The 25377-nt window shown below is 37.0% G+C and overlaps 2 protein-coding genes across 2 annotated transcripts; both read right to left on the reverse strand.

Moving 5' to 3' along the window:
- Nucleotides 1-9073: 9073 nt before the first annotated feature.
- On the reverse strand, nt 9074-11450 carry LOC141617263 (replication protein A 70 kDa DNA-binding subunit B-like). Its single transcript, XM_074434447.1, has 7 exons — nt 11187-11450; nt 11002-11104; nt 10765-10892; nt 10342-10689; nt 9976-10135; nt 9770-9890; nt 9074-9546 (listed from the first exon to the last, which is right to left on the reverse strand). The coding sequence occupies exons 1-4, from the start codon at nt 11443-11445 to the stop codon at nt 10607-10609; spliced, it is 573 nt and encodes a 190-aa protein (XP_074290548.1). The 5' UTR covers nt 11446-11450; the 3' UTR covers nt 9074-9546; nt 9770-9890; nt 9976-10135; nt 10342-10606.
- Nucleotides 11451-16660: 5210 nt separating this feature from the next.
- On the reverse strand, nt 16661-24608 carry LOC141620425 (uncharacterized). Its single transcript, XM_074437299.1, has 9 exons — nt 24582-24608; nt 24285-24335; nt 23332-23601; nt 22531-23289; nt 21237-21327; nt 20755-20972; nt 20090-20651; nt 19135-19992; nt 16661-18981 (listed from the first exon to the last, which is right to left on the reverse strand). The coding sequence occupies exons 1-9, from the start codon at nt 24606-24608 to the stop codon at nt 16661-16663; spliced, it is 5157 nt and encodes a 1718-aa protein (XP_074293400.1).
- Nucleotides 24609-25377: the final 769 nt, after the last annotated feature.

Here is a 25377-nt window from a genome sequence, read left to right on the forward strand (position 1 = left end):
CGGATCGAGGAAACCACTCTCGATATGATCACTTGCAAGTACGACCTGAAAGACACCTTGCATTGAGTGGGAGATAGTAATATGACAAGAGAATTGGTGACGCACACTTGTCGAGGACAAGTGGGAGATTGTTGGGAATTGTGTCCTCAACAATAGTGCGATCACATGATTTAAATATCATTATTAAATCTCATTTTAAGAATACATATGGGATGTAATATTTTACAGTCAACTGGTCCACACATATCGGTAATGATTGGCTGACTAGAGTTTGACATTACAGTCGTGCGACGGTGGTGATCAGTTGATCCCCTTAGGTCATACCTATAGGGAAATACTCTTACTTGATTATTTAATTAATCGTATACCGATACGAGTTAATTAAATTGCTTAAAATTGACGGATGATTTTGTGAGTATAATTTACGCATCTTATTGTAAATATGATTAAATGAGACACGATCTAAGTAATCGAATTATTTTATTACTTAGATGAAATTATTGTTTACAGAAACAATTGAAACGAAATGAATAAATTATTATAAATACAGAATGTTGTAGTTTATAATTTGGAAACTTTTGGTACAAGTAATTACGAATTACTAGTCGATTTTGTAAATGACATATTTTATGAGTATGTTGATTTTTAATATGTTAAAAATACATTACAATTTCATATGTCAAGTAACATGTCACATATGTTACAATTGACAAATGACAAAATAAAATGGAGCATCCATTTTATGTTGTATATGCCGAAATAATGGAGGGAGTATATGATATACATTGTGTTTTTATCTTGAGTGGAAAACACAATAATTATACCTAAAGGAGTAGCCATGCACACCTATGCTTTTAAGAAGAGGAAAAATAAAAGGTATTGAGCTACCTACCCAAGGCCCTCTCTCTCTTCTCTTTTTCGGCCCTATCAAAAGAAAGAGAGCAATTTTTCCTCTCTAATTATTCATTCATTTTGTGATACACAATACAATTTTCTAGTGTAAGAAAATGGATAATCTCTACAATATATGATTTTTCTAGAGAAATAAACTCACAAAAATTACTCCTCTCTTGACCGAAATATTCAAGAGTAAAATTACAATTTATATTGTATCAATTTTATAGCAAAAACTAATATTATTACTAGATCTAAATAATATTGGTTATTAAGATGTATTCCTTGGGTATATGCTTTTGGGAGGGATTCTATACTTGAATCCTTGTTCTTCCATTTGGAGAGCTCAAGAACAAAAGAGAAGGAGATCTCTTTTGTGCCCATTTGAACCGAAATTATATTGTAAGGATATTATTTCTTCCTTATTTTGATTTATTGTTTGCATGCATTAGACCTTTATTAATTTTATGACAAATTAATTTATAACATATATGAGTATGTTAGTATGTATTTAGATCTACATTTCCTTCACAAACAACAGAATTAAAGTACTCGCTTAAACATAAGACCTCATCTATAACTAGCATAAAAGAACTACGGCCAGCTTGCTTCTTGTTGAGCGCTTCAATGACTTGTGCACAATCACTCTCCATCACAATGTCCTTGTAACCCATCCGCTTCGCTTCCTTGACACCTTCCAACACTGCTACAGCTTCCGCCACATGCGGCTCCCAAACTTGATCCTGCACGACAGAAATGCTCCACAAAACCGCACCCCTATCATCCCGACAAACAAGTCCAAGACTCACTCCTACCCCTTCACTTACCCCCGCATCTGCGTTGATTTTAACACACCCCATCGGTGGCAGTCACCATCCTCTTCCCTCCTCAGCCCCCATTCCGTCCTCCCTCCTCCGTCGTCCTCGCCTCACTTCATACTCCGACCCTTCGAGTTCAGCTGCCACATCTCCTACTCGTCGAATAATCACCATAGGATCGACCTCCTTTGCATCGAATATAACTTTGTTGCGATGCTCCCATATCGCCCAACACCCCAACATAAACAGCCTATGCTCCCTCCCACCGAGCTCCCTCCATCTCTCCTCCACCCAGTCACGTATCTCGCCAGCCATGGCTCCCTCCCCGTCCCCTATCCCAAGCCCCTCCCACACATTTTGAGCAACCCCACAATTTTTAAAAAGATGGATACTTGTTTCATAAAAAGAATTACATAAATAACAGTAAGAAATATCACCTCGAATACGAGACGCGATGTTTGCTCTCGTTGCCAGCGCTTCACTGCACAGTTGCGAAAAGAACAGCTTCACTCGGGGCCAAACCGGGACATTCTAGAGCCTCTTCCACAGCCACATCTCCCTCTCCCTATCCGAGCTCCCACTCACCTCCTGTTGGGGCTGGTGTCCTTTACAGGTAGTGCAAGGACTTGTAAATCTCTAAAAGGATCAAAGGGTATACTTTTGTATTATAATATGTTGGTCCACGTTTATCAATAACGGTTGGCTTGCTAGATAAGTTTGACGTTATTGTCATACAGATGGCGGTGATCAACTGGTCCCTAAAAGTCACACCTATAGGATACGTTTGAGAGATGTGACGGTATGAAAATACAGTCATGTTGATGCCAGAAAATTGACTAAGCAGTTAGTCCGAGTTATTTGACTAGCAATTAGTCAAAATGCGATGTTGAGATATTTTATTTAATACGGATTAAATAATATTGGCTAAGGCGAATTAAGCAGTTAATTCGTAAATTAAATATAAACGGTTATATTTAATTAATGTATATTGAATTAATTATACAATATTGTCTTTGTCGGACACATATTAATATTTCAACTAATCCGAGTTATTAGTTGATGTTTTAATAACCGATAACCGATGACGATTTATAATAAAACCGTGTCATATACATTTAGCATTTAACGAACCAGACCACGAGTTAAAATTAAGAGGAAGTGGAAGCCCACTTCCCCATGAGAGGCTCGGTTTGGCCGAATGCAAGAGAACAAAAGGAGAGCCTTCTCTCCTTTTGTGACCCAATTCATTCTACAACAAAATTATGGTTTTTGAGAAATATTTCCTCTCAAAAATTCAGATCTCACATCTAAAGAAACTCACATCAAATTCTCTCAATATTGCAAGGCAATTAGAGAATTCATTTCTAGCACAAGGGCATAGTCTCAGACGGTCTTGGGTGTATCGATTAGGAGGAAATCTCTGTTGATTTCTGTTCTTAGGCCGCATCTCAAAGGACCCGAGGTTAATTTTAATGCTTTATCGTTTTCTATTATATTTTCGTTTTATGACAATGATCTCATATAAAATTTGCGTTATAGTCCTATAATTTAAGGGTTTTATACGGATATTACCCTACAAGTGGTATCAGAGCGAGGCCACGTAAATTTTTCTATGTGATTTTCATCAAACGGAATTGAATCGATATTTTTTTCCTCTTAAAAAAGCGTGCGGCAGCCTATTTTTCATCTCGGCAGAATTTTTTTTTTTTTGCATTGAAATCTGTGTGGCTGCATTTTTGTCTCGGCAAATTTTTTTTTGCACGGCTGTTTTTTCCTTTCTTGAAAACCGTGCCTTGTTCATACATGGTTGTGATTGTTGTTATTTTGTTTATTGAAAACCGTGACAAACTTTTACCGTCTGATCAGACGATGTTTTGTTTTCAATCGTTCATTGCATATTGTTCTTGTAATCGATATTCATAACAATATGTTAAAATTTTGTCAATTGTAATTTGGTTTTAATACGGATTAGTTTACATTTGCAATTGATTTATTTTTGACAAATCGACATTGTTTTTGGTTTGTTAAGGCTCACGGTCTTGAGCTGCAAAAAATTTTTTTTTTGCCTTTTTGCTCTCGGTATGAGCTGCTGGGTTTTAAAAAAAAAAAAAAAAAATTTTGTTTTTTTTTGTCCAGCCGTGAATAAAAGAAAAAAAAGGATTTTTCATGTTCTTCTTTTTTTTCGGCCATGTTTTATGCATAACACGGATTTTATGCATTCGCTTGATAGTGAAATGGTTCACTCACGTACCATTTAGTTATTTTAAAGCATTTAAAGTAACGGATTATGATGAATTAAAATTAAACTGATAGAAGCGGTTTTATCACATAATTTTAATTATCTTTGGTGGTTTGGATAAATTTAACATAATTACGGAATTGTGTCACGAATAAATTTTATTTTAGTTGATGCATTTTATTTATCGTAATTTTGAATGTTTTGAATGCTTTTATTACGTATTTATTTATTTTACACGGTTGTAACTTAGTGTGGCCTTAGTAGAACGTGTTACCGTAATGATGGAACACGGTCTTGGTTGTATTTTGAGATCTCGTATCTCCCTTTTATTTTTTTTAATTACAGTTTTTATTTAGAATGTAAATAGGTTTATATTTTGTAAATTTTAATTGTAATTTTGAGAAGACTAAAGATGGAGATCGGATGCTCACTCCCGCTGCATGGAAAAGATGGAACATCAAGACAAGCTTCTCGGGTCCAACGGTGGATTCCAAAGTTGTATTATGTTCTTTTTACTAGGATAGGCCACACTAGGAATTTTTATTTACGTATTGCATTCTTTTATTTATTTTATCGTAACGATAGATTGCATCATATTCCGCCTAAAACCAAACCACCTAATAATTGCATGAAAACTGACTCATATAGAGGTCACGCGTTAGTTTTCTATGACATTCTCATGTCACACGATCATTTTAAGCCATCACCTAAGTTAATTCATTCACGTAATGCTAGTTATTCGTTCACTTAAAATGAATTAAAACTAAGTTGATGGGATCTTCCTCGTATAAACAAAAATTGAGAATAGTCTTTATAGGTCAAACTCAAATGAATCCCTTCTTCGTCGGTAGGCATAATATGACCCCTTCTACGTCGGGTAAGTTGGGAACCGATTGACTTATTTTATCTCAACACTATGGTCACTAAATGCGATCCTGTGATTGTGGTGGACTATAGATAGGATTTACGGAAATCTATCGACCAAGAGTTCTTACGGAAGAACTAGCTAAACGGTTGGCTTATCAATTTACGGAAATTGAGTCTTGGGATCACTTGTATTATTCTTGAGGGAGATCAATTATGCAAGTGCAATGAGTCTACACGATTAAAATGATTTTTTAATAGACTTAAATCACCTCGATGAGTTGCTTATTTCGTTTTTGTTTTTCTTTCTTTTTCAGCGTAGATCACGTTTTTTAAAGCGCTAATAACATAATGGTGGCATCCTCGATGACCCAATGCCAAGTGCCACATTGGACCGTGAGAGTCCGGCCGGATCTTCATGAATCGGAAGAATCAGTCCACTAGATCGAAGAATGATGGATCAAACTTCGCGGAATGGGAGGCGGCATTACGGAATGCGCCCACTGGCCGACGGGAAGCTCAAGTATATCCGATTGAGCCCCTCCTCATGACCCCGGCCCCACGGCTCGAGTTAACGAGGTCTCCACGTATAGCGACTTCGTCATGGAAGCGGGTGCGATTAAAAACGTACTTATTTTTGCAATGGAATCCAATTTGCATAAACGCTTCATAGCCCAGGTGCAAACAAGATTTTCACCACGCTCACTAAGGAATTCTCGAAAGCACCGAGAATCGTGACCTATGAGCATACCACTCGCTTCTTTGATGCGAGACTCGAAGAAAGGGCCAACAGGTTAGCCCACACATTCTCGGCATGATTGAGAATGTCGAGAGACTGGAGGCGCTTGATTGTAAAATCAGCGAGAACATTGTGATTGACCGCATGCTCCATTCACTCCACGATGGTTTTGCGCTCTTTAGAGCCAATTACTATATGAATGATTTGAAGAAAAGTCCCCATGAACTGCACTCCCTTCTCGTACGCACCGAGAAGGACATGAAGTTCGGTGGGAGCATGAAACAAGATGTTCTCGTTGTGACAAACAAGGGCAAGGGTAAGGGCAAAGCTCAAGCGAGACCTAGCGGTAGGCAAACCGAAGTTCAAGAAGTCGGGTCGGGTAAGAGTGGGCCTGGCGAGGCAAGTAACTCATCGAGGCACGACAAAGAGCAAACGACCGATAACATGGAATGCCATCATTGCCACTAGATGGGCATTGGAGGCGTACATGTCTGTTTACCATGAGGACATAAAGCGGTCGCGTTAAACTTTGTTGGTATGTCTTCATCCTTTTCTACTTTTATTCATATGATTGAGATTAACCACGCAAGTTACGGAACTTGGGTACTAGATCCTGGTTGTGGTTCTCATCTGTGTAATCATGTGCGGGGGCTCGGAACATCGAACCCCTCGTAAAGGGTGAGGTGGACTGCGTATCGGGAATGGAGCACGATTGGCTGCCGTCTCGAGGGGAACATACGTGATCCGACTTCCTAGCGTATTTGAGTTATTTTTATATAACTGCTATTATGTACCCAGTCTTTCTAAAACATTATTTGGTTTACGCACTTGACAAACTTGGTTTTTCATTTGTAATAGAGAATAATAATTGCATTTTCTCATTACACGATATGATTTTTGGCAAGGCAGTCTCCATGAATGGAATTTATGTTTTAGATCAGACCACTGAAATATTACACGTAATGCATAAAAAGTTAAAGGTTGGTGACAAAGATCAAACGTATCTAACGCTGTAGTATGGGACACATTAATGAGAAACGCGTAAAACAGCTCATAAAGAATGGAGCTATCTCGGCCTTTGATTTTCAATCATTTGGCACGTGTGAATCATGTCTCATCGGTAAGATGACTCGAATTTCCTTCAAAGGTGTTGGAATGCGCGCTGCTGACCTATTAGGACTCATAAACACGGATGTATGTGGCCCTATGTCAATCACCGCACGAGAAGGCTATAGGTATTTCATCACTTTCACGGACGATTTAAGTAGATATGGCTATCTCTACTTAATGAAGCATAAAAGTGAGTCCTTTGAGAAATTCAGAGAATACCAGAATCGGGTACAGAACCAACTGGGTAGAAAGATTAAAACACTACGTTCAGATCGTGGTGGCGAGTATCTTTCTCACGAGTTTGATCAACACCTTAAAGACTGTGGGATTGCCTTACAGTTAACTCCACCTGGAACACCTCAGTTGAATGGTGTGTCCGAACGGAGAAATCGAACACTAATTGATATGGTTCGATCTATGATGAGTCACACGGTATTACTTGATTCATTATAGGGTTATGCTCTTTGTCATTTGCTCTAATACTTAACCAAGTCCGTCTAAAATTTGTTGACAAGACTCCATATGAACTATGGAAGGGAACGGTCCCTGACTTGTCTTTTATACGGGTTTGGGGCAGCGAGGCTTATGTCAAGTGGAGACACGAGGATAAGCTTGGCCCGCGATCGGTCAAGACATACTTTATAGGTTATCCTAAAGGAACACTTGGTCATTACTTCTATTCGCCAACCGAACAACGTATATTTGTTGCGGCTAGTGCGACATTCTTAGAGAAGGAGTTTCTCGAGAATGCAAAGAGTGATAGAACCTACACCTCCATCCCGTCTCCACCCGCTAGGGATCTATAGGCCGACTTCACAGAATACATTCCATCCTTCTCCGCTTTCCAATACCAAATATCCATAGGCCGATGTTGGCTCACTCTAATATTAAGAATGCGCTCCATCTCGAAAGGCAAGAATAGACCCGAAACTCGTTCCAAATTGGTTCATCATTCTTACCATACACACATTCATTACTAGACTGAAACGAATTCAAAAATAGTAAGATGTCATCAATTGAATCCAAAAACAAAGCACAGCGGACCGGCTGTAGTGAACAACAATCCCATGGCATACGCCAGTGATACCACCAGCCACACCATACGACATCGGAAACCACCGGCGACGTCTTACGACCACCCCACCTCCTACCTACCACCAAGCCCGCCCCGTCTAAGACCAGACCAACCATCCAGCCCAATAACTACCACCAACTACATTAATATGACCTTACATGGCCAGACCCACACCATTTACCTTTCTTCCTTTGACAGCTAAAAAAACGACAACTAATATTTCTTTCGCCTTCAAATATGCAGCTTCCCATCTCACCAAGGATACACCACCGGACCCTCAGCCCTTTCTCTTCCCTGTGTATCCCCCATCGCCGCAACATGCCTCAACGCGCCACCATCGGAAACCATGAGACTAACCTGTGTCATTTTTTTTTTGCAAAATTCAATCGAAATACGAGATCTACGATAAACGAAGTAAGATTTCAAAAAAGTAATTGCACCGTCGAAGAAATGAGAAAATTTAGAGCTGAAAACTATAATTCATGGAAGTTGTCGGAAAATCCATAAATTGGTTGCTGCCGCCTGCTAATAGGAACGAGTTAAAGAAGAGCGACGGCTTGCTGGCTTGGTCTGGGTGGCCGGCGAAGGGTAGCACTATATCCGGTGATCGTCTGAGAAGCTACGATGGACGGTTGTGGTGACTGGTGCTGATGGAGGAAAAATAGGAGATGGAAAATTAGGTGGAGTGTGGACAAGGGGAAGGAAGTCGGAGCGATGGTTTATTTTTGATGTTAAGATAATTTTTTAGATTAGTTCGTACGGTTCGTATTGAACATTGGTTTAGAATTTTAAATATAACTAGTTGTTGCACCGCGCCAGGGCGCGGTGCTCCAATTTAGTGAAATTATGACCTTCATATTTTGGAACATTATTACTTCGCTGTTTGCTCAAGCATTTCACAAATATAGTTTATAGCATTTGACAAGTAAAGCAAGCCAAAATAAGAGGTGCCAATGGATAAAGGCCCTTTTTTAATAGGTTTGCTTACAAGGAAAAAGGTGCATAATGCACACTGGATTATGTTCAAAAGCAATTATGTAAACTGCTTTGAAGCGGAACACCATGCGTATATACATATGTGAAAAAGGTGCAGAATGCACTGAGAAGCAGATCCAAAAGCAACTGTGCATTGCTTTTGAACGGAACACCTAGCTTCGTATAAGCTAGGGTGTTCCCAAAAGGTAGTCGTAGTTCTACATTACATAGAGTTTTATACATATGTTATATAGTTATTATAGTAGTTGAAACTGGAGAGGGTGCGTTGCTGACATTATGGTGCTGTGCCGCTTGCCTTCTAATTTGCATTGTTGTCTTGTGCTGGATATGTTGCAGTGTTATAGTCTTCTTTCGTTGGAAGTGTTATCTGCTTCTGGTGGTTTGGGTAAGTCGACTTTGCACCTTCAATTTTAACTGAGATCAATTTTGACACTTGAGATGGACAGGTTGTACTTGCTGGCAGATCTGGTTGGGCATGTTGAACTGGTTCATGCTGTACCATTTCCTTCTGTTTTTCAGCAGTGGTGAGGTGGGCAGTAGTGTTTTGCAAAGGGGCATTGTCATCAGACGTTGTGGTCATTTCTTTGTTGGAAGATTGAGTGACATTGTGCTGTGCATCAGAATTAGTAATGTCGTTGGAAATTGTTTGCTGGGTCGGTGATTGGGGAGCTTCTTCAGGCACGTCAACAACTTTCTTTAGAGTCCAGTTCAGTACATTGTTTGTTGAAAGTGTTGTGTTTGGACCAACTTCAATTGTGAAAGGGGATGTTTGGAGTTGTATTTTGATTTGGTCAAATGTAGCCATGTCGCCCTGAAATTTTGATTTGTGTTTATTAGTGTTCATGTATGGGAAAAAAAACCAAAAAAAAAAAACCAATCCAACAAGGCAAGCTATTTGTTAATTTGTCTGTTTTATGCTGATCTTGTGGTAAAGTCTGATATTTATTTGCATTTGATTTTGGTTATAGAAACTTGCATTTTGATGAAGATTTGCATTGTTCATGAAAAATTATTAAAGAATTGCAGGAACATACAGAATGTTTCATCCTAAATATGTCTGGTGCGAGCATGTGAAAAATCCTTTCTGCGTTTGCGGTGAATGCTGTTATTGGTAGTATGCTAGTTCCGTCGGATACTTCACAATTGAATGTCACCCTATATGGCATAAGTTGTAAGTGATTTATGTATAATGTGCATATGTACATAAAATAGAGTTAATACCTAAGAGTGGATTTGCTACCTGGCTTGGAGCAGTTTGAGCAAGTGAATGAGTTTCCTGCCACAGTGTTTGTACGCTTTCCACAATTTGAACACCCTAGGTATGCATTAACCTTTTCAAAGTCAGGTTCAGGGATTGTAACTTGTAATGTATATCTCTCGTCTTGAAGTGTAGTATGCGCCTACATAGTAAACATACAAATGGCAATAAAATATTTGAAAATTGATAGAAATAATGGTTATTGTAAAGAAACCGATAGCTTGGTCAAAATAGGTATGGGATTTTGAAGTAATTTTTGGTGGATCAATTGAGCAAATCAGAGCGACTTTTGTCGTAGCAGATTTTGATTGGAGGTACATAAAGTTTGTTTGAGCTTTTTGTTTTTACCTTTTTCATGCGGAGAGCAGCTATGGTGTTGTTTTGTTGTCTCCCAAATAAACCTTTAAGTGCTAAGATCCGTCCTTGGATTTCACACAGTTTTGCGTGGTGGCCAGCAACCCCGTAATGGAATGAAACAGTGTTAGATAATTGCATTTTCCGGAGACAAAAATAAGGCATATTGTTTACGAGTTCTCAAGTAATCATTGTTAACATGGTAGTAAATGCGTATATTGTTTGTGAATGCGTATATTATTTAGGTTGTGTAAATGCCTTACCAGTCCTCAAGAGCTCGTGGCCTGTCACCGACAGGTGAATGGTCAATCGTTGTTGACATGGTAGTGGTCATTGAGAAGCCTGTAAAAAGGCATTTAATTAGCTGCCTGACCTGGGGTATGTTAAGTAATCATTTGAGGTTGAAAAACACAATACCTTTGTGAGGCGAGATTTTCAGTGCGGTGAAAGCAACCACTTGCAGTTGCTCTGCTTTTTGTAAAAGCAAGTCAGATTCATTTTCAGCTAAGTCACTCCACGCGGAAATTAGTAGTGGTTGTTCAGTGCTGTATTTTGGCAACAGAGAAAGTATTTAGTTAGCAAGTTCAGCAAACTGTAGTATCTACAAATTGTCTTTTTCTATAAATAAAAGGATATAAAATGGTTTACAATTACCTGTGATCTATAACTACAATTTCCCGAACATAAATTACCCGTCCTTGGTCTCTTTGAATCCTGCGGGGCTCTTCCTCTACAAACAGAACCACTGCGACAATGTCTACACATTTGTGTTAAGGTGTTAGATAATGTAAGTAAAAAGGGTAAGGTAAGTATTACAATTTTGTTTGTCTTCCTCATACCATATTTGTCATTGGGGTCAGCAGTTTTTGGAATCTGAGCAATGCTTCGATATTGTGGTAGAGGTGGACTGGAGCTGCCGTCTACTGGTTGTACTATGGTTGGTTTCCCGAAAGTCATTTGGTAATCCAAATCAGCTGCAGTAAACTTCCATTGTTCTTCGCAAGGCTTGATGGGTGCATTAGCTATTTCATAGTGACCATTCAGCATTAAAGCTTTTTTAAAACCATCTATTTGTTCTCCAAAGAGTGTATCACGCATTTTTTAGCCCTGCAAGTGATGTAAGCATGGTTACAATACAAGTTGACTATATACTAAATTAGTATTTTAGGAAAGTATAAATTAGAAGTGGCAATGCCTTTTCATCCTCAATAAACAAGTTCTGGTACATGACACCCTTTTTAGGTGAACATTTTGGCCGTCCTTTTTCAATTACCCGGACTTTAACCTTGTAGTTTCTGCTGGATGTAGTGAGTTGATTAAGATACACGTAATTTGGTCTCATTGTGTAATAGAGGGATCCTGTTTACAATTTAATTTGGTTAATATAAGTAACATTCAATGGACTGCTGAAAACTTAAGCATTGTTGAGCTAAAATGAAATGTATGTAAAACAAGAATACATAGAATTATATGCTCCTAAAGCTTTTTGGATACGTGCCACGAGTGACAAATCAGATGAATGCATGTTTATAGACTGTCTAAAAAGATATGTGTAATGAAGAAAACTTATTTCACAAATGAAAATAAATGAGTATTTGGCAAAAGAGTCTATGTTAAATAAATCTGTATATTGTTTTTTAAACTGCAACAGGAATTATCGCAAGTACATCACATTCTATAATCATGTTCAACAAGTTTATAACTTATCAAGAAAGGAACAGTGATCATAGCAAAGTACTGAAATAACCCAGAAATTTTTTCAATTGATCCAACAAATAAACAAAAAATAATTTAGAGAAGAAGTAGCCAAAAGAAGCTGACAAACGCTAGAAACTGACCCAAAAACAATCAAAGGAGAAGTAGTAGGCCAAATCAGGGTAACGCATAATGATGGTCGATTACTGTTTCACATGGCAGCTTGACACAGTTTCACAATTACTATTAAGAAATCCACATCTACAAATGTTACAATTAAGTATTTTAAGCATTGTTGTGAAAAGAAATGTTAAGGAACAATTGAAATCCCGCCAATAAGCGCGCGGTACTTTTAAGGTGTGGCACATCATCAGCATTTGATGTTATTAATTTTCCTCCATCCGCCGACCGACACTTTATTTTATAAATTGACTGATTGTAATGGGACAAAGTAACGGGGATTTCTTGGTGAGATTCAATAGTTCCTCAAAACAAATCTAATCATTCCAAAACTGAAACCAAATCCATCATAAAAGACACAATTACAAACTAAACCAACAAAACTAACCCCAATCAAAACTAAGTTCATACAGCAAGCATATATAGTCCGACATCTACCGTTAATACTCCTCCACCAACCACCAAGTAGTATGTCTCTTGTTTACTACCTTTCAATAATCAGAATTTCCAAGTGACCAAATTTAAGATACCTTTAAAATGGTTAGAAAGTGACAAAAATAATTGCATGCAATCAATTAATACTATAAATTATTTTCTTTTAAGTAACAACCAATCCCTAACTCTCAAGGGACAACCTGAGCAGAAATTGAAAGTAATTAGAAGTACATATGAAAATATAGGGAACATTTATATAATTAATCGCAAAACTGAATTAAGCGTTCTAAACTTGATGCAAAAGTAGTTTAATCATACTCGTCAAAGATGTAGTTGAAAAGATCGGTGAGAAATACTAATATAAAAGGGAAAGTTATATCAGATACAATTTATTTATTTTACTGAGCATTCAGCAGACAAGGTGAAAATTTATGTGACATGCATGCAATTAAACATTCAATACTTACTGGTAAAAAGTGTTTACTAATATCCTACAACATGCATGTGAAGTTCAATTTAAAATGTGAAAAATAGTTACGAGATTACCTATAATTTGCATGCATATTATCCACAGACGTTGCAACATGTGGAATCAGTACATTTAATACCCAATGCTCAAATGAGTAAGAAGATATAATTCACTACATAGACTTATATACATCGAATGATATTTAGATGGTATAAATGCAGTGGATAAATTTAAAATTGTCGACATGCATGACAATTTTTAGATTTTTTTTACTTATACATGAATAATAGTGGGACAAGTTGTACTGAATAATCAAAGAATTGAATCAGTAAGTTAGTAAGTTAGAAAGACACTGAAGTTAAACATGCATGAAATCACCTGGAAAGTTGCATGTATATATACAACTAAATCCAAATCAGAAAGGCAAAAAAAAAAACCAGAAATAATAAGCATGCATGAAGACAGTTAAACAGAAGCATGACTGATCGGTAGATTGTACAGATAAACAACCACAGATCATAAAAAAGTCCAAAAAAACAAAAAGAAAAAAGCCATACATGCATTAAAATAACCAAAGAATACATGCAATAACATCAGATCACAATAACATTGAAATTTTCATTTCTAAAGGCATACAACTAAAAATAGTGTAAGAGAAAGTAAGGAACAATAATTACAAGAATATAGAAAATCACCCAAATGTACCAAGACAAAAAAAGGAATTGTAAAGCAGAAAGTTGAAATTTGATGATGAAATTGAAAGATGTCAGAGATCATATGCCATACCTTTTGATTTAAAATGGTTGGTTGTATATGATTGATGTAAGTTCCCGTTTTTTTTTATGTTTTTTGGGTTTTGTTTTGTGAAATGTAGTTACTTGTGTTCTTGTATGTGCTAGCTTCCTCTTTTTATAGTGAGAAAATATAAGTTGAAGTTTGGCCAAATGTGAACAGTAGTTGCATGTGTATAGGAATGAAATGACTTACTTTATTAGGGAAATGGATCATCTCCATTTCCTTTCTCTCCATTTTCTCTCACAATTTCTTTAAATATTAATATACCCTTTCATTCTCATTTTCCTTTATTTTTATGCGTAAATTTAGAACCATTAGATATTGTCAAAATGCGATCCGGACCATTGATAAGAACTTGCCTCTCCATTTCTTTTTAGGAAATGGAGAGAAATTGGACTCCTTTATTAGATTAGTGATGTCACCCTGAATTCCTTGATGTCAATTATGTCATTTTTACCGTACTTGGAAATAATTACACTTAGTGAAAACATGGTTATAGTAGTAACGGAAAGACACGACTTGCAATTTTCTTTTGTTGTGTGTTGAAAATAAGCTAGCTTTACTGGTTTGTCGGAATGGACACAATGAGGAATGTTAGGCTGGCCACATTGAGTACATCTAATTTACAACTTTGTGTTAGGGAAAGGAGAAAAAAGGGGAAGTTGATGAGTAATAGAGCTTGGATGGTCATTTTGGGTATGGTGATGATTTCGAATTAGGAATATTGTTTAGAGAAACTATCTCAATGCTGTTCCCTGATATTTGCAGATGTCATTTTGGGTAGTGGTTAATTGAGCAATGTTTGGAGTATTCTATTACTTACAATTATAGTTATCAGTTGCTAGTACTACTAAGATGGATGATTAAATATTCTAGTTTTTGCACGCGGGATTTGAAAGCATTTCGTGTTTCAGAAAGTATATAATGGGAGTTTGTGTGGATAATTCATATTCCCTCCATTCAACTCCCCTACAACTTTTTTTGTGTAATTTGTGGACCTTAATAGTGGAATTATAGTATTATATAGTAATAAAAGTACAACCAAATAAGGAAATGTGTAATCCGGAGTTGAATGGACGGAAAATGAATACATGCAATATGGAATTGAATGGAGGGAGTATGATTAATTAAGTAGTGAAGTATTGTACCATATATGAAGAACAAGGATGCTTGCGGCAGAGAAAAATTGCAAACTAAATACCTTAAATTTGAACATGACAATAACATAACATTAGCCCAGAAAGGGCAGTTTCCTTTCATCTTGAACATGTAAAACTTATACAGGTTTCGAATTTTTAGATGTTTTTTTTTTGAACTGGATCTATGACTTGTAATGATTCTGCAGACTCTTGTAGTTTGTGTTGATAGAAGAGCTACAAAATAAAAATATATTGCATAAATCAATGGTAATATTAATTGAGTGAGTAAAATGGTAAGTAGAAAAGAATATACTTAGATAGTGGTTAAAATAATAGAAATGAAACTGAAGTGAAGCTGGGAAGAAAATAAAGGAACTTACGGTTTGCGCTGAATTATTGTTGCTAGTTATCAGAACTCTTGTCAAAAAACATTATAAAAGATACTTAACCATATATGCTCCTTGCCACAGGGTGTTAGTCAGAATTAAACCTACAATATTTAAATTACAAACCATAAGCAAAATGTTGAAGAATTAGTAGAGAAGCGGGTTCAAAAGCAAACATGTATTGCTTTTGAATGGAACATTAATCTTTGTAAGCATGAGTTGCGTAAAAATTCCCTCACTATGCCACAAAAGCTGCTCTAAGAATAGGCATTCAATTCCAAGAGTATGTATGCTACAACTTACAAGTAGAAAATATGAGAAAGGAAACACACCAACATGGAATTCAAATGACCAGGTAAAATAAACACAAGGGGGAGTATTACAGGGGTTCTACAACTTTACAATCTACATGAACAAGATGCGACCGAGTTGTGTAACCTCCATTATAAATTACGGTTCACTTTTAGGTACGGCAAAGCCTCAACTACGTTATCATAATCACTCATGTTTACTTGCACCTTTGTTTTAAAGAGCTTGGGATACAAAAGATCATAATCAACAGTCAAGCACGAAGCATCGGAACGTTGTAACTGACCCAATATCAACATTGTACTGCATTTGCCACAAGAATAATTCTCAAACAAGATAACAAATAGATCATAGCTCAAATATTAGATGAACCAATGACGGTTTGGCTAAACTATATGCCAAAAGAACAATTACACTAAAACTTGTCAAACACTAAACATTCATGACATAAATAATTACAATTAAGCAAGCATTCATACACAGTCTGTTGTAAAGAACACACAAAAAGGTCCAACTTTTCAAAGAAATTCATTTTGCATTTCTTAGTATTATGCTGAATAGAGCTTCTAACTATATTAGATGAGTGAGTACCTCGTATTTCAAGTACTCAAGCAAGTAATCGATAACAAATATTAACAACAATATTAACCTCTTTAAATCAATACATGTTTTAAAGTAAATGGAACAAGGGAACTTACTGTTTCCAAAAACATGTTGAAAGATATTTAATCACATATGCTCCCTGCCATAAAGTAAGCCACGTCTTATGGATACGCCATCTAGGAGACAACATGAAGAAAAGAAAATTAGCATTTTAAGGTTAGCTGGTAAGTACACTTTAATCAGCATATGGATCTTTTGCCTTTTATATGTATATATATGTCTAACACTTACATAGATGAGTGTTATGAGATAATATTTGCAAGCCGGAGTACTGTGTACGACACCACATTTTTAACATAGATATCTGGTATAAAATTTGGCCTTGTAGTTGAGACAACAGTAACTTGTTTGGATGTCCTAGCACGGGATAATGCTACGTACAACTGCCCATGGGAAAAGCATGGTCTAGGGAGGTACACAGCTACTTGGCTTAGAGTTTGGCCTTGCGACTTGTTAATTGTCATTGCAAAGCTTAGCTTGATTGGAAATTGATTCCTTTGAAACTGGAAGGGATAGTTAGCTGATTCCGATGGCCGCAACTTAACACGCGGTATGAACACATGCTCCCCCTTATGGTGGCCAGTTGTTATGACGCATTCAATCAAGTTGGGGCTGAACCGTTTGCAAAGGAGACGAGTTCCGTTACAAAGGCCAAATGATGGAAGTATGTTGCGTAACAATATAACTGGGCAATTCTCCTTGAGGATAAGTTCGTGTGGGCTCATGCCACCTGGACAGAGTTTGTTGACAAACTCAGCAGGGTATATATTGCATTTGTCATCGAGTACTGTGTCATAGCTTTTGTAGATTACAGGTTCCCCTGGGAACTTATCTATCAACACAGAGTTGATTGCATCCACATCTTCATTCATTGGTGTAAGGATTGCGCGTGTTGTAAAAATATCAGAGCTGAATTCAATGAGATCAAGTTCTGGAAATGCAACTGATGTTATTTCATTTATAGGATCTGGCCCACCATCAGTAGGATGTCGAACAATTTCTTCTGGAAGTTGTACATACTGATTCTCTTCAGTTTGCAATTCTCCATTGCCTAGTGACAACAAGAATGCAGAGTAGATAGGATCTTCCCTTGCTCGCATGTTTTCAGTTAAGCGAAATTTGATGAATCCAGGCCACAATGGAGAGTTAACCAAGCTTGCCTCTACTGCCTCTCTTTGTGATTTATGAGGAATTACTGGAAGGACTTGGCAAAAATCACCGCCGAAAACAATAATTTTACCTCCAAATGTTATTTTCGCATTGCACAGATCTCGAAGTAAAAGATCAACTGCGTCAATGTTCTGTTTTTTAGCCATGGACGCTTCATCCCAGATAATTAAACTACTCTCCCTTATTAATGCTGCCAAACTGCTTTGCTTTGGTACGTCACATGACAAGGACGTACTCGTATCCAGAGGGAGCTTTAAAATAGAATGTGTTGTCCTTCCAGAAGGTATATTAGCAGCGGCTATGCCAGAAGTAGCCGTTGGTAATACAATTTTCCCCATGAGACGCACCTCTGCATACAACGCGTTATACAAGAATGTTTTTCCTGTACCTCCTGGCCCATCTATAAAAAAAGCCCCAGGTTTTCCCTCTTTTACATGGTTAACTATAGTATTGAATGCTTCCTTCTGTTCAGCATTAAGCATGCTACAAAAATCAATGCATTCTTGGGGAATAGGGGCATCTAGTGCATCTATAATATCCTTGGTTCTCCTGATTTCATCATCCTGTGCTTCAACTAAGTGCTCTAAGTTGAAATACTTCAGGGACTTTCCCATTGCTTCCAAAGATCCTTCTACTGAAGAAGCTGTAAGGTGATTTACTTTGTTGGGTTCATGTGGGTATTTATGCCTGAAATCTTGAGATAATTCTGAGTAGTACTTTGTCCATAGTGAAGCTGGATCCCTTGGCTGGCAGAAAATTAGCAATGTTGCAAACAGGTATCGCAAAACAGAAGGCATTTGAACCTTGCAAGCTTCACTTAAACACAAATCAGCTGTGTTATCTTCTTCAATTAGGTGGCGTCTGAGGGCGGCCTCCTGGAATGTCTTACATTCAAACCCATTAACATTGAGTAGGTCTTTAAAAGACTTAGGTCCTCGGACATGAAGAAGTAGCAAGCGAAGAAAGTAACGCTCTCCTTCTGAAGGTGTAACAAAGACAAGTCGACCAATGACCACAAGTTTGGTTCTCCTTTTAAACCACTTTTTTTCTCCTTTATCCCACCTATATTTTTTTGTAAAGTCACGATACAGGAGTTGTTCAGCATGTGGTTTTGAATTTTCCTTAAAAAACTCAGTGAGAGGTGTTCGAGCACGCTTTTCGTTTGCAACCACTCTTTCCAGATTTTCTTCTGGGTGCAACTGCAATGACTGCATGTTCTGCAAATGTACAGGCAGTACCATAACAGGTGGTTGAGTTTCAAACAAATCAAATCCGTAAATACGCCACATTGCTTCACATGGCGACACCCATCTACCAGATTGATATTGCTCAATTTCATCAATAGGTTTTGGGTCCTTTTCCCTCACCACATTGAAAGGGATTTTATCGTGACCTTTGTAGACATATTTATATAAATATTTCACAGCTTGAATTGTTGAGCAAATTTCAACATTTAAATGGCAGTCAAAGAGTGATAATAAGTATGGGTTTTATGGTATAACCCACCTGTTGTCTAATGTTTCCTTTCGGACAACTGCAGACTCACCAGTATCCCGCCTTCTATATACTGGATATCCATCTGAATTAGTGGTAGTCTCAGATGTGAAGCTCTTTGGGTATTTGTACTTGCACTGACCAATACTACTTTTGTGCTTCATGCATTGACGATCAGGATCCAAACGGCCGCAAGGTCCATGCATCATGTGTTTCAAAACCATTGCACGAAGAGTTGGATGGCTTGAGCTTGGTATTTCAGCTGATACGAATTTATCAAAGTCGCCAACGACGTTAACTTTATAGGGTGGCTTGAGGATAATTAAAATGTGAGCATGTAGTAGACCCCTTTTTTGAAACTCAACCACATAAATGAATGCTGCAACTTCTCCAAATACATGCTTCTCCATTATTTGTTTTTTCAGAGCTAACAACTTAGCATGAAAAACTCTAACCACTATATCTGGCCGATTTTGGGGTTCCTCTCCAGGGCTAAGTTGCTGCCTAATTTCTGGCCAGTTTGTATTGCATGTCATTGTTACAAAGAGGTCTGGTTTACCGTACTCCTGCACAAGGGACATTGCATTGAGGTATCTTTTCTTTAGGTCACGAGGTCCACCTATGTATGTAGGAGGCAAAATCACCCGTCGGCCAACATTAGCTGCACAGCTCTCCCCAGCGTCTATAGTATCTAATATTCCCTGATAGAGTTCAGCGCGAATAGTATCTTGATTATGCCTGAAGAAATCCAATCTAGTGTTTTCAACTTTGACATACATATCTACAATGTATTGTTGTAAGCAGCGCCCTGCTTTTAACATCATGTTGCCAGGCCTATTTTGCAATTTGTAGCAATAATATTCGCGACAAGATATCTGCTTTTCATCTTCAGTATGCATTCTCGTTGTGCCTGGGAAAAAACGCATAGTTAATAATGTTGTTAAACTATATATAATAATTTAACAAAGTTTTAAAAGGAAAAGCTATAGTTAATTAAAAATACTTACGGTTTTCTTCCGCCTCTAATAGAGCCTCGACACTTTCCACGGATGCTGGATGTAGCATGGGTTGGGCATTAGCAGTCTGAATTTGGGGATTTTGTTTCCTTTTTTTTAAGCCTTGTCTCCATCCGCACTCGCCAGAGGGGAACAAAAGCGGATATTGCAGTGGATCATAGCAACCATAATAGTGCATGATCCTATGCGTGCCATTCACTTTCCCAGTCACTGATATGTGAGGTCCATCAGATAGACTTGAGGAAGAACTCTCTGACCAAATAACAGCCACCTCATCAGATGTAGGTGCATTATAGACATTTGGGTCTGCACGTGGATTTTTGTTTATCACAATTTCAGTGTTTTCATCGACACTTATATCTTTAAGTGAGCGAAAGAATCGTGCATAAGGATTTGTCTGAGTTACACGCATAAGGATATCAATAACATCCTGCCTTAATTCAGAGAAACAATTTGCCCGGTTCTCGGCTTCATGTTGGCCGTCATAAAAATATAGCTTCAAATACTTCGGCCTACCATCAGAAGGGACTAAATTTGGAACATGGTGATAAATCTGCCCATGCAACTTGAAAACATAAATAACATTTATTGTCTGGCAGTCAAAGTCTCCACCAATTGAACTAAAGGCAAAGAGGTTATTGTAGACCCTAGCATACTTTCGAAAATGTATTGCATCTTCTGTATTGGCAGTGTACAAGCCTGGCCAATTCAACAGGGTATTCCTTCTGAGGAAGTTCTATAGCGCCATCTCCACAACAAAAATTCTTTGTCTCAAATCCAATCTTGTATGCACGACATTTGTTGCATTGCTGGACCAGAGGTAGCTGCAAAGGTGCTCGAGGTAGAGGTTGACCTATTGTTGCAGCTGGTATTCCTAAGAGAACTTAAAAGTGAATAGTGTTCTGGTGAATAGATAAAGGGAGAGAAGGTTATTGAAATAATGTCATTGAGATAAAGATCAAGAAAAGTAACTACTTACTGCATGCTTGGGCAATAGGATGTCTTGTCCGAGGTATTTTTGGCTGTCTAGCAACCGTCCTAGCCATACCACTTCATAAAAGGATACGACGAAACATTAGAATCCTCAGCAGAAAAAGTATTAGCTATTAGACAAACAAAAAAGAACAATAAAATTTACCTAGACGTTGGTACTTCGGACTGTGAAAGAACTTGACGCATTCGTTTAGGTCTACCCATGCCCACTGTCTCTGAATAATAAGGAAAAGTATCTACATTTGGCCGTATTAAAAATTTACATAAACATTTGTCAGTTATCGTTGTTCTCAATGTTCTGTCTATTTGTTTCTTGGGTAGTGGCCAAACACCAAAGCTACAAAATATTGTAAGTGGTTTTAATCTTGAAAAACTTACCCATATAAAAAACTTCTAATGGTGTTGTAATCTTTTGGGTACAATGAAGTCAAGGTTAAACAATAAAAGTCTACACCTGGATAAGTACACAAAATACACGTGAAAATAATTAGATAACGACACAAGTATGTTAAATATAGGAAATAGCTAAATAAAAAAAATTAAAGAACGAATAATAAGAAAGGAAGGCCTATAAACAGATAATTCAGAGATGATATGCATATCAACACTAAGACTTTACAAAGACATCAAAATGATTTTGCGCCCATAAATGCTTCTAGTAGCAATATGGGTCATCACAAAAAACTTACATTAGTTATGCCTAAGACAAAATAAACTCAGAAAAGAAATAATGATGAGCAACACAGTTAGTTCATGAATTTAGTAACTACGTAAATTGAATGGGTAAACATTCAGAACAAAATGATTAGCAAACAAAAGTAGTGAAAGTGTAAACTGCAATTGAACGATAAACTTTAAATTGCATAACAGGTACATAATAATAATAAAATGATAAAATAGCTAGTTTTATTTTTTTCTTTTATTTTTTTATTTCATCATATCTTGAGCTGCAGTACGCCTCTATATAACTATTTTGTACTTTAAAGACATAAAACATAACGAAACCAGCTTACACGTATACCCAAAATTTCATTTAATATATGATAAGAAAATTACATTGAGAACTTTACAAAGACATGAAAATGAGTTCTGTGCCCGTAAATGCTTCTAGCAGCAATATGGGTCATTACAAAAAGTTACATTAGTTACGCCAAGCCTAAATAAAAAGTGAGAAAATATATAATAACACAACGACCTGTACTCAGGCTGTATATCTTAACAAAATTTTTGGAGTTCTGTGCCCGTAAACGCTTCTAGCAGCAATATGGGTCATTACAAAAAGTTACATTAGTTACGCCTAGGACTAAATAAAAAGTGAGAAAATACATAATAGCACAACGACAACCTGTACTCCGGCTGTATATCTTAACAAAATTCTATGTGTCTAAGATATAGCTAAACACCTAAGGAGTTTAGTTATGTTTTGCCCGTTTGAACACCGTGGGCAGTTCCTCAGGGACCCTGAAAATTTTCCTGTGGCCACTTTGCATTTTAGTTTCAACAGACAATTGCATTGATGCTGTCTTGTAAGGCTTTTTTTTGGGCGGGACAGGAATAAAAATCATAGTAGGTAGCTTAATCCCCAAATCTTTTGGTGGGGAACATATCTTCACAGGTAGCGAAATTGGAGTTGCAGTCATAATCTCCATACCTAAAAACCGCTCTTTCGCAGCCAGGTAGCTTTCCATTTCAAGCGCACACAAGATAGCCGCATATGCAGTTAGTTTCGGGTTATAATTTGCATCAATAATTTCCAAGTTGTAAATGGGTATGAGATAGTCTATGACTGTCTTTGCCAGGCTATTCTTTGAATCTTCGATATGATCACAACGCACACTGAAAAATGTTTTACTGTCATTACTACCTTTGAGGGAGCTAATGGTCGTCCAAGCAGTGTATTTAGAGCGACCATGTGCAACAATTTCAAGGCCAGTGCACTGGATATGGCATTTACATATGATCAATTGTAATATACCATTGTAATCTACAATGACTGGTACACTCCCAATAGGCGCACCCCTACCCAGCTTTTCAAGTAGTGGAAGCCCGACAACCCCCCTACTATGATTGCGTAGCTCCTGGCGTTTTAATTTATAGAGACCCGCACACCGCTCAAATTCCCGGCGTTTAAAAATAGAAATATCCTCAACCCAAACGTTAAACCTCTCCATTAAGTCACGAACAGCAATTTGTGCAGCCTTCTAACAAGAGTTATGTATATTCAAAGACGGACCACCTACATAAGTATATGCTTCAGGCCCTGAATCTGTGTAAACTAACACAGCTGCACTATTTGTCCGAACATCTATCAGCTTATATTTTGGGGCAGGGAAATGCAGATGTTTAGTCATCTGCAATAGCAGAGATTGGAAAGGGATGACTATTTGGGTTCGTCGATCCAATCTAGTACCTCCAAAATCAGTCTTAATACCTGCAGTTGTCGAACCGCCTGACATTAACTGCATAACATAATCACTAAGTGTTTTAGAATAGCCCACCCTATCATAAATCTGTTTAGATAATTATTTAAAATTTAAATCTAATATGCAACTCCTTAAAAGCGTTTCAGACGCCATACAACAATAACAATGTCCTAAAAAATGGAAAATGAAGTGTACTGCAAACATTCCTTAGTAAATTTTATCTAATATAAGGTACAATTTCTGTGCATGCATGAACAACAGTAACAGAATAGGTTCTCGATAAAAATCCGAAACGTCAAACATAAGTCGAGAGATGATTGCATGACAACAGAAACCATAGCATGACAACAGCAACAGTAGAAAACAACATGCATGTATATATCTATTAAGCTACCCTACCATGAATCTGTTTAGATGCTTATTTTAAATTTAAAACTAATCCGCAACTCCTTAAAAGCTTTTGAGACACCACAAAACAATAACAATGTCCTTAAAAAAATGGAAAATGAAGTGTACTGCAAACATTCCTGAGTAAGATAAATTTTATCTGATGTAAGGTACAATTTCTCTGCATGCTCATGCATGAACAACAGTAACAGAATAGCTTCTGAATACAAATACGAAACGTCAAACATACGTCGAGAGATGATTGCATGACAACAGAAAGGATAACATGACAACATCAAGGCTAGAAAACAACATGCATGTATATATCTATTAAGCAAATACTTAAAACATAATCTATGATCTATAATTTGTCAAGGAAGTACCTTTGAACTGGCAGTTGGCATTGTTTGTAGATGTTGAGAAGCAGTGTTCACCTTCAATAGTCAACAAACAAAGTAAGTGTTAGCTAGCCTTATTACTTATTTTAGAGGAAATTTATATTTAGAAATACCAAGGCACCTAACCTAAACAATGGTTATATATATATAGAAAAAGAGGAAGCAAAGATTAGTGGGTGGTCATGTGGGTGGGTGATGATTACTGTTCATGAAGTCATTCCACTCAATGTGTCATATCTGGTCAAACCACCATATATGAGCCTAAATCTCATGCTGAAGTACATTGAACCAGAAATTGACAGAGTTCATTATCAGCCCACCATTGATTTTAAGTTATGTGAATAAGTATAGCAGGTAATGTGTATGCGTTAAGAATTCCGCCACTACTGCTATATTCTCTATTAAATTATATTCATAAACTGGTTTTGACGCGCCAAATCTTGAACACATAACTAAAATCTTGAACACATAACTAAATCGTATGTTTAACCATTAGAAAACGGTGTGAAAACACAAGAACGAATTATATATGTTAAGGATATTTTATAAAGTAGAAAAAGGAGGCAAATTTCTGCAAGTCAACTGGCATCTGTAAAACTTAGTCATTTTGTCTACAAATTTGTTGTAGTATGACTTTTGACAAATGAGCAGGATGTCAATTATGCCAATTTAATTTCATTTTCTATTTCTGTTCACTGTAATAAATTTTCAGATACGCCAATCAAGTAAAAGTTTTAGTCGGACAAAGGTACGTGAGTTCATATGAAATGTCGAAGTAACATAGTATATAAGTAATATATATATATATATATATATATATACAAATAACATTGATAATATCAATAAATGACAACCCTATACATTGGAATTTAGCAAGAAAACACCTAGGATTCTCAAACATTATACAACAATCCAAACAATCCAAAAATGACCTGCAACGACTCAATACTTAAATAGAGACACACAGATCTGTCTCGACATGTCAAATTTAACCTTTACAGTCACTCCTACTATAAGTAAACTGTCAAGCCCCTAAAATGTTTAAAACATAATCCTGCATGCACATTTTCCTCCATAT

Source organism: Silene latifolia, chromosome X (assembly GCF_048544455.1).
Source record: "Silene latifolia isolate original U9 population chromosome X, ASM4854445v1, whole genome shotgun sequence".
NCBI lineage: Eukaryota > Viridiplantae > Streptophyta > Magnoliopsida > Caryophyllales > Caryophyllaceae > Silene > Silene latifolia.

Coding starts and splice junctions, on each gene's coding strand:
- LOC141617263 (XM_074434447.1), bottom strand. CDS start 11,445: ATGCGTGATACACTCTTTGGAGAACAAATAGATGGTTTTAAAAAAGCT. Junction 10,893..11,001: donor ATTGTAGTTATAGATCACAG/GTAATTGTAAAC, acceptor GCCAAAATACAG/CACTGAACAACCACTACTAA. Junction 10,690..10,764: donor GAAAATCTCGCCTCACAAAG/GTATTGTGTTTT, acceptor GCCTTTTTACAG/GCTTCTCAATGACCACTACC.
- LOC141620425 (XM_074437299.1), bottom strand. CDS start 24,608: ATGAACTCTGTCAATTTCTGGTTCAAT. Junction 21,328..22,530: donor TCCCTGAGGAACTGCCCACG/GTGTTCAAACGG, acceptor GGCCAAATGTAG/ATACTTTTCCTTATTATTCA. Junction 18,982..19,134: donor ATATAGAAGGCGGGATACTG/GTGAGTCTGCAG, acceptor ATGTCTACAAAG/GTCACGATAAAATCCCTTTC.